The sequence below is a fragment of the Zonotrichia albicollis genome, chromosome 10, assembly GCF_047830755.1.
Source record: "Zonotrichia albicollis isolate bZonAlb1 chromosome 10, bZonAlb1.hap1, whole genome shotgun sequence".
In the NCBI taxonomy this organism is placed as follows: domain Eukaryota; kingdom Metazoa; phylum Chordata; class Aves; order Passeriformes; family Passerellidae; genus Zonotrichia; species Zonotrichia albicollis.
In genome coordinates, this window is record NC_133828.1 from 24504953 (window position 1) to 24515412 (window position 10460).

Below are 10460 nucleotides of genomic sequence, written 5' to 3' on the forward strand. Positions count from 1 at the left end.
GCATCTACACCACCTGTGCAGATGCTCATTCTCCTGTTTTCACTTCAAACACTCCTTTTGCCACTGTGGCAAACTGTTTCAAAGAAATTGTACTGGTGTGGCCCAACAAGGTTATGCCTCTAATGTTATGCCTCAGCTAGAGACAGTGTGGATGTGGAAAAAACCCCATCCTTCTAGAACATGTACATATCAGTCACACAGCAGTTAAGAAGCCTTGATGGTTCCTCCTGAAAAAAACAGAATTCCTGACCTTCTTTCTTGTTTAGTGTGCTTTGATTTTCTGTACACAATCTCCCTAATATTATACAATGAACTAGCTTACACAAGGCTTTGCATTTTAATTTGGGCCTGAAATCAAAAAACTAACAACTGAAGTGCTCAAGGTCTCAGTTAGGTTTTTGCAGTTTTGACTCAACTAATTCATGCAAGTTTACAGACTCAAAGACTAGGAAGGAATTTTTAGGAAAGACAGAATTTATTTCTCTTCTGCATTCTTTTAACTCGTATGGAAAGTGTATTTTTTAAAACAGGGAAGAGACTGTAAGGTTACTTTCCACTCACGAAGGAAAAAAACCCAAACCACAAAGATGGCAATAGGTTTAAATTCCACTGGAACAAAATTGAGAGATCCCAAGTAGACTTAATTTTAATGTCGTTCTGCAAAACTGTATTTCTCAGAAAAGCAAGCTTGCTGCATAAAGGGTTAGAGGGTAAATCAGAAGTGGTGCCACTACACAACACACAGCTGAAGAGCAGCTTTTATTTTTAAGTTCAGAGGACAAAGTAGTTCCATGTACCGTGGTTAAGAAACCCAAAACAAAGTAGAAATTTAATAAATTAATAAAGCAACTAGTTGATGCTCAAGAGATTCTTGAAATTGCACTGTTGTGCTGCATGTTATCTAAAGCTTTAGAACATGGTGCAGATTCCCAGTGTGATTTCATTAACCCACAGACAGAGGAGACTCACATTAATTTGTCTTTATAACACTTTTAATAAACATTTCAATAAGCCCCACAGTCTATTTTACTATGTCAGACTCCTGTGTATAGACTTCCATAAACCTCTTAAATGCAGAATAACCTATCCTATGAAATGAAGCAACTTCTTTGCCTTCTTTGAATTAACTGTACTGTGCAGCTTTTGAACTCTTTTCAAATAAACCACTAAATAAAATACTTCATTTACGTAAATTTTCAACTTACCTTTTTCCTGTAAATTCTGCTTGACCCTTCTTATTGAAGATGAATTTGGAGTCATTATATCCCCATCCATTCCACTTCAAAAGTTCTTGCCTTAAGGGGAAAAAAAATGAGTGACAATATTAGCACTGCAAATCCGAAATACTTTTCTGTTATATGGTTTTGGGAAAAAGTGTTACCAGACAGCAATTCAAGAAATCAAGTACACATCAAGTGTATAGCTTAGAGCCAAAAGAAATTCTGAAACCACAACCATTACTCCTTCAGATTGCATCCTACAACTTGAAAGACCAGATGTTCTATAAAAGGAACCACCAGCTTAAGTCATTGCACACTGTATTGAATCATAGAATCATTAAAGTTGGGAAAGACCTTTAAGATCATTATTTCCAACCTTTCACCAACCACCATGCCAACTAAACCACAGCAATAAGTGCCTCATCCAGTCATTTCCTGAACACTTTCAGGGATGGTGACTCCACCACGGCCCTGGGCAGCCTGTTTCAACGTCTCACAGCCCTTTCAGCCAAAAAATTCCTCTGATTTCCAACCTGAACCTCTCCAGGTGCAGCTGAGGCCATTTCCCCCCATCCTGTCTCTCCTGTTACCTGGGAGAAGAGGCTGACTCCCACCTGGCTACAGCCTGCCAACAGGGAGCTGACAAGAGTGACAAGGTCACCCCTGAGCCTCCTCTTCTCCAGGCCAAACACCCCCAGCTCCCTCAGCCACTCCTTATCAGACCTGTGCTCCAGAGCCTTCACCTGCTCCACAGCCCTTCTCTGGATAACTCCAGCCCCTCCATGTCTTTGTTGTTGTGAGGGGCCCAGGACTCAAGGTGTGACCTCACCAGTGCTGAGAACAGGGGATGATCACAGCCCTAGCTCTGCTGGCCACACCACTGGTGATCCAGGATGCCTTTGGCCTTCCTGGCCACACCCTGGCTCACTCCAGCTGGCTGCTGACCAGCACCTGAAGGTCCTTGTCTGCTGGACCACTCTGCCCCAGCCTGTGGCAGTACATGGGCTTGTGGGGACTGAAGGGATTTGTCTGTTTGCTTTTTTCCTGTGTAGAGAAAGAGGATTAGATCACTAGAGACACAGTGATATTTTCCAGTAGGCAAAGGTAAGGTGGGAAAAATGCTTGGTTTTCACTCTATACATAAAAATCAACATACAAATAGGTAAGATCTAAATATTTTCAGAATAAAAAAGACATTTAGTATTTAAATTTATTTTCTTGACAGAGAATAATGATTTTAGTTGCTTGCCATCACTACTGCAATCCCACAGCATTCTTAACATTCAGCTGATGAGGACCTTTGAGACACATTTGGACAGAAAGTCATAAACAACAAAACCTCAAGAAGTGCAAGAATAACAAATACAACCAAAATGTGACAGCAAAACTATAAATATATCAAAACCAAACTAACAACTGCCAAAATGAAAGCAGAAAATTGAAAAATCTTAAGCACAACCATATCAGACAATCTCTTCATTATGATAAAGTCATCAGAACTGTATCAGTGTATTTAAGTGTATCAGTGTATTTAACTCTAGAAGTGTATTTAAGACTTAAGAAATACACTATTTGTAATTACACATTCATCAAGCTTTGCTTTAAAAGCTTGCCATTTATTTACATTACAAATGAAATTACTAACCTAGAAACTGAATTTTAGTTAAAAGAACTGTATCTTAAAAATTCTATCAAAAGATCATTCACCTCCCTGCCCTATATACAGTAAATGTAGCTCTTACTCTGACTGCCTAAGAGTGAGATGATCAGGAGTGACCATTTCAAAAAGACTTTGTGATTCAGAGAAAGCACTGCCTCAATCACTTCCAGCTCCAGCATTACATGCAAGATAACCATGTGATGATTGATTACCAAAGGTTTTCATTATAAATGTATTATTAACACAGGCTGCTGACATACTATCAGTGCAATTCAATAGACTTGGCTCAAACTAAATCTATTTCCTTCAAACTGCCTGTATGCAAGATTTTAATTAAACAAATGGAAAAAAGCCATGGTCATGTATTTCATTACAATTGTTTGATTCAGACATTTCAACCAGCCTTTGAGAAATCTGGCACTAAAAGCAAACTTATCAGTCACTGAGTACTGAAATGACTCAATACAGTATTGTGAAATAGCCAGTCTATATTGTCCTTCCATACTGAAGAATCAATTCTAAAATTTTAGCCAAAATTAAACTGAGCAGAGCTGTCCAGATAGAGAAGCCTCTTCTGCTGCCTGCTCTCTCTGATCTTTACACATGTAGGGTTCACTCAGGAAAGGACAAGGATCCACTCATGTTCCATAGCATGGGAATGCCCTGTGCCATTGCGCTGTTGTGACAGATTATCAAAAAGGGTTCTTACAGCATGTCATGCAGACTTGCCCATTTTTACCCTTATTTCTATGTATGTATACTTATAAATGCTGCATATATTTGTATGATGGTCCACAAAGAATCCAAGTCACACACAGTGGAGCTGCTCCCAGCTGAGAAGAAGGTGACATAGAATTGGCCAGCTCAAGACTTTGTTTTTTTAACTAAATGTTCCATTCAAATCCCCACTACAGTCCTCCTCAAGGGAAGATTTCTCCCTCTGCTGACTAAATGCAGTATTTCTATATACCTGACTTCTGTAGTTTGTTGAATCCTGTGAAGTCAGAACAGACTTGATATTACTAAGCAAAACTGAGGAAGGCTCAAACTTCCCCTCTTGCAAGGCAGTGCCACATAAATATGCCAACAATGATGCATAGAACAGGCTAGAGAAACTACCTGCAAATCTGGAGACAATCAGAGCAAGACACAAAAGGCCAGGTCCTAAAGAAACTGGTGACATGAGATAAACTGATAATGGCCAGGCTTGAAGCTATCATTAGTCCTGATATCAGTACAGATACTTCCCACAAAATCATGGGGAGGTATTATTAATTAAGGACACAAAGACAGACTCAGATATGAGGTTTTTCTGCTACACTAACCACATTCCCAGCTGCTTGCCTGTTCTAAAGGCCTAATTACCTACGTTGGTGTTAAACCACCTGGCACTTTGTTCAGGCTCTAAAATACAGAACAGAGTTTAAGAGTTTTAACTCCTAAGAGTTTATTTTCTGGTTGACCTGTTCCTGAGTAAAATTAAGTACACAAAGCTTTACTCTGCCAGACAACATAACTCCCATCATTGGTGTGATGATAATAATTAAATCAAAATCTAAGATAACAGTTTGCATGTTTGTAGAAGAATAGTTGACCCAAACATCTTGGCTACCTTGTAACACAAAGGCAGGGGATTTCACACCACCACACACAATGGGCAGTACTAGATCTTGTGGCAGGTAAACACCAGAACAAGAAACTTAAGCATCCAATTTTTATATTCAAAACCATACTGAGCAAGTCTGAGGTTTCTATTTGGAGACAGGAAGGGCTGTTTTTGGAATGAGTATGCTGCACATAGATGTTGCATGTGTAGCAAGATATAATTTATGCACCCTTGTCGTTTTCTTCACAAGACTCCTTTCCAAGAATATATATATATAGCCAAGACTCTTAACAACATCTGACATTATTCTCACTTTAAACTGTTACTGTAGTATTGTACCCAAACTGTCTTATTTAAAGACAACACCTTTCCTATTCAGTACATTAGCTTCAACAAAATATCAAGCTCATTAACTATCGCATTTTTGACAGAAATGTGAAATGCTTTAGTCAGAAATAGTAGAAAGAGACCAGTACTTTCTTGCCTTCTAACTTAAATGATAGAAATTCACTACTGAAATATACAAAGTAGTACAAAACAAACCTTGTTTAAGGTTTTTAATGTGTATGTTTGTATATATACATGAAATTATATTACCTGAAATAAAACAAGTCACCACGGAAGCAGTGACAATAGATTAACACAGTGTGACTAGTTTAAGTGAATTTAAATATTCCACTTTCATTACAATGCCCAACACTAAAATATTAGTTTGACTCACTAGATAAGGATTTTTACAGTTGAGGGGCAGGAGGGTGGCCTCCAGCCCACCAGGTGAACTAGTGCTCCTGAAGAATGCAGTCACTCAGCTGGGCAGGCAACAAACTTAAACAAACTGTACCTGCCAGCACTGTTCAAATCTTAGGTTTTAGAGATTGGCACAGTGACTGGATGAGAAGGTTCTCATCTCTCCCACAGGAAGCTGAAGGATAAGCACAGAGTCTCCCACAGATAGCCAAGGCTTCTTTGGAGAAGCAAGATGAATGTGCAGTTCAGTCCAGCTGGAGAAATGTGACTCAGGTGGAGCAAAGCCCAGATGCTCCCATCAGTTTCCTCACAATAACCACTGACACTGTGGTTTCAATCACCAGTGGACACTCAGCGTGAAAATCCCATGCACATAAAATATTCACAAGCACTTCTGTTGCACAATGGAAGAGCCAGCAGATTCCTGGAAATCAGTTTAAAGTGGCAATTTTAAGGGCTACCACATGGGCTTAAGCACCAGTATTTGCCTAATGTAACACAGTCTTGCAAGTTGTAGAGTTCTTGCAAAACTCAGTGTGTGGGTGCAGTAATACTGAGGCAGTATTACGGTGGTAAGGTGTTACAAGAAGACATTACCCAAGGAACAATTTCTCAGAGCCTACCCCAGATGGACTTTGGGTTACCCATCCACCCCCCAGCTGGAAATTCAGAACCCTTTCCATGGGTGGTACCAGAAGATCCCTCTTTCTCTCCCCTGGAGCAGTGTCTCTGTTCAGATTATAGTCACACTTCTCAACCAAGCAACACTCAGAGTGCTTCTGAAGCCAGTAGTAAATCAGCATCAGGTGCCTGAAATAAACAAAGAACATGCAGCCCAAGGAATTGTTTCAAGAACTGCTTTGGGAAAGCATTGTTTATCTGGAGAGGAATGCCATGCTCCAGGCAGAGAGTATCTGCTGTGTTTGTCATTCTTACGCTTTTTCCCTCTTGGAAGACCTTCCCTGCAGCAAACCCAATATAATTGTTCTCAAGGCTGAAGTCCAGTAACGCCTGTTTTATAACCTTAGACACATTCTAAGTTTGTGTATTTACTGCTGCCTTTCAAACTGATTCCAGAAAATGTATCTATAAAAATCAGTCAAAGCTCTTTAGACTTTAGGGTCTGTAGTCCACACTTCCAGCTAAGCCCCTGCAGCTGCACATACACCAATTCAGTTGCTCTTCTGTTTGCTGAATACCTAATACAACAACACAAACCTGGGCTCCTACTTACAGTTTAAACCTACAGCAGCAAATGCAGACAACCAGATTTTAGGCATAACATCAAGGGTTTAGGTATCCAAAAGCAGAGTGCTTTTCTTTAAACTGTTCTGATAAAACAAGTGTTCACTTTCCTTACACATGTTCTTAGCCTTGACTATTTCATTACTCTTCATTTCACCACAGTGTAATTAAAAAAGCCCCAAGGAATAAGGAAATTAGTGTTTCTCTAGTGTTCTTTCACAATAAATAAAGTCAATTAGGGTGAATTAAAGATCAAGCAAAGCCAAGACATTATAATCATTCTTCTCAGTAAACACTTGGCCAAATTATGATTCTTATCTGACAGAATACTTCACTAGAAGCTCTCTCTATTCCACCTACTACTTCAGCTGACACCAGTTTCACTTTTATCTTTGAAGAGACTGCTCTACTACAAAATTCACACATGGCTACTTCCAGGCAGTAAATGAAACAGCACAAAGAGATCAGTCCTTTGAGAAGTATTTTCTGAAAGCTTGCAAAGTCAGAGTTTTGCTTTGCTGTCTTAAAAGAAATAACTTAATGAAGGAATCAACTGTCTGCCATTTTTCTGTGCAAGTAAATTCAGTTCCTGGACACCTTTTTACCCACCCCATAGACAACCTTTTAGCAGGCTTTGTAGCAAATACATCACAGCTCAAGAAAGCTTTCTGGCCTACACCATCAACCCCAATGGTGTTGACAAATGGCCCGGTTTTGGATATAACAACACTACAGAGGCATTAGGCTTGTCCATCACATTCAACCTGCAACTGATTTTTATATTCCACATTATTTATTTTCTACAGAGAGGTACACTAACACTTCAGGAAAGTCTAGTTGACTGCAGTCTACTACACTACTGATCTCCTTACTTTGCTTCAGCTCAAAGTAGCTTCTAGTCCAAGTAATTACTTTAATCTATTGCATTATCAGATTATTCTAATTCTATTCAGTTTAAATAAATACATAAAGTTTAAATAAACAGCTATATACACATTCATTTTCTTGTACATAACAGTTCAGATCTCAGTAGAAATCAAACAGCTGATCTACAAAATTATTCTAGTTTGTGCTGTAAACTGCTACTTGCTTTCATACAATAATCTATATTGAGCTTCACATATTAAACACTTCACACTTTCATCTAGGTTCTTTTTCTAACAAAATTCAGCTAATGACTATATCCAGTTTGGCTTACTTGGTATCAAATGATCTAACAATACATACTGTGTTACTTAAATTTTTATAGACTTTCTATATTTCATCTTCCTGACATGCAACTACTTGGATCTATGTGTTAGACAGGAATTGCTGTAACTAATTAAGTCACTTTTACCATCAGATTATGACCCTTTTTTCATGTTAATATTTCCATGAGAGAATCTTCTTTATCTGTTCCTCAAGTATTAACTTTGACTAACAATTAATTGCTTTGATGCAATCACAGAACCTCCTGTGAACTGCCACACCTTCCTCAATGCAACAGGTTCTTACTCTTCTGATTTCTTAAGACTGGTGAAGTGCCACCAGCCCTTTCCTTCCCCATCCTTTTTCACCACCTTAAACTCGGAAATCAGCTACACCAGGATACAGCTTAGCATCACGTGTTGCTTAAACACCGCTCTCTAAAGGATGAAGTCTTTGTAATAAAGATTGCTCTGAGTATTGGGGGTAAGATACAAAGCCTCTCTGAAGACACTGTTATATTCAAGTAGTACCAATTCTTTAGGAGTTAATTCATGTTGCTGCATAACAACATCATAATCCTTAGCAGCAAGAATTGCAAGGGTCTGTAGGAAGAAGGTTCAGCAACATTAACACTTTGTCCTGAACAACCTGCCTGTGAACTCGACACACAGCTCACTACACACTGATCCCTTAGTTTACCCTGGGTAACACTATGCCCATAATAATTAAAAGATATTCACAAGCCTCTCTTCATCCCCTAGGAAAGCAGCTTCTCCACAGAGAGAGGATAATCAGGAGATCCTCTCCGGCTTTCTGTGGCTCTAGTACAGAATCAATTTTAAGCCTACAAGCTACTGTGTCAACATTTAGTTAAACTTCATCAATTAGCCCTTTTAACAAAGGCCAAATCATTGAAAGCTTGAGTAAGTTATACTACACAAGTTTTGATGAGCTCAGCATCAGTGCATATTCCAACTCTAAGGAACTCTTACTTTTGAGCACACCCAGCAGTTACCCTGGTACAACTCTGTTCTAGGAATTTGTAGCACCTGACTGCTTCCAAAGCAGTACAAGCTGAACACGTCATGTATACACAATTATTCTGAAGATTAAGTAAGTTTTCAATTCAAGTCTCACCAGCAAAGTGAACTTAGCAGTCAACAAAAGTCAACAGCATAACAAAGGACAGGCAAATTTCAAGGAAGAGTTATTTTCCAGCTCAATTGTCTTACCAACTTTTTCAGCATGCCAATAATCCTCTTCAGGCTTCAACACACATTGTGTAACTACGATTCCAGCTTTCACCGCAACACTCAATTAAAATATTACATTTAAGCCAGGAACGCCACTGAGAAATAACATCTCTCTACTCTTACAGTGGCTAAGATTTCCCTCAAGAGGGTACTCAGACAAATACATAGTTACTTGTCTTTTGAGGAATTTTCCTATCTCAATAACTAAAACATGAAAAAGTAGAAAGTGTATTACAATCCTTAAACACATCAATATGCAAATTCATTGCTCAGTCTTCCAAGGCATTTTTATTTGGAAGCAAGAAGAATTGGATGAGACCCCCAGACTTTCAGCCAGTACCATGTACCCTCCATCCTCCCCTGGCTGGTGAGAAATAATGTCTGGATAAGATCTTTAGCAGTTTGGTCATTGAACTACCAACAAGAAAGTCATGTTTCCAAAGGCCACAGTCCGCTGACTATTAGAAAAAAAATTCTGTCATCACAGACCTAAAGTACTACAAAGGGTGTTTTTTTTTTCCATCAAATAAAGCCATTTACTTGCAGAAGAAATGGAACATGAGAAGAGTGCACCTGAGTCTGCTAAAAGTGTCTACAGCTTTGCTACTATTTCAGTCACTACAGGAAAGATGCAACAGGTGTAAAGAAAAAAAATTTTGTTTAAGGTATTTTGGCTACAGCTTTGCTAGGAAAAATTAACATAGCAGTTCAAAAGAGGCAGCAGAGCTGAATCAGGATTCAACAGACTACAAGAAAACATCATCCAGCTTTGCATTATCCTAATATTACCAAAAAGAGGCATGCACTGTCTCTAGGTCAGCTATTTTTACTAGGTTCTTCCAGCAACCTTCTTGGCCTCACAAATAAAAATCAGCTCCAGATTAGCTGGAACAAGACTCAGGCATTCATGACTTGCCCACCCCAAACTAGTGTAGGCAACAGAACTTTCTCCTCCACCATTTCAAAACCTGGGTATTCTCCTCAAACATGAGCTCAACCAAGATCCTCATATCCTAGCTACACTGAAGTCTCAATTTTCACATGCAGCATCTTCGGTGTGTTTCAACCATATCCCAGATGTTCATACAGAAACTTAGGACTGAGATAAAGCTCCCTTTAAGTTTTTTTGTTTCTACACATACAAATAGGCTGGGCTCTAAGTACAGCAAAAAGGTTGTACCTCTGGTGAAGAAGAAGCTAAGCTTTCCCTTACACCCCCACAGCAAATTTTTAATCTGACTCCAGATCAAGTTACCTAGAGTAAAAACACTAATCCATTATGATCCTGTAGCAAGTCCTACTAGGGGAGAGCAATGTCAGTAACTTGTAATAGTAGAGATGTTAAGTTCCCCAAGCCTGTGTTTCCACAGAGAAAGAAGCCAACTTTCAAGTCACAGGCATTTTCACAGAAGTTTGTTTCTCCTGCTCTTTACAGATGCAATGACTGGCTGCAGAAATTATACAGCAATCCATTTAAAATAAATCCCTGAAAAATAACTAAGCTGGTATTTTTCTGGAAATAGTGATTTCTTCCTGGATTC

At 39.0% G+C, this 10460-nt stretch overlaps 1 protein-coding gene across 2 annotated transcripts in view; it reads right to left on the bottom strand.

The window, feature by feature from the left end:
- AGPS (alkylglycerone phosphate synthase) overlaps positions 1-10460 on the bottom strand; it is a 50095-nt gene that overhangs the window by 38088 nt on the left and 1547 nt on the right. For both annotated transcript variants that reach the window (XM_074548438.1, XM_005484104.4), the window contains exon 2: positions 1206-1295. In XM_074548438.1, coding sequence (XP_074404539.1) covers positions 1206-1295 — 90 coding nt within the window. The remainder of the gene's footprint in view (positions 1-1205; positions 1296-10460) is intronic.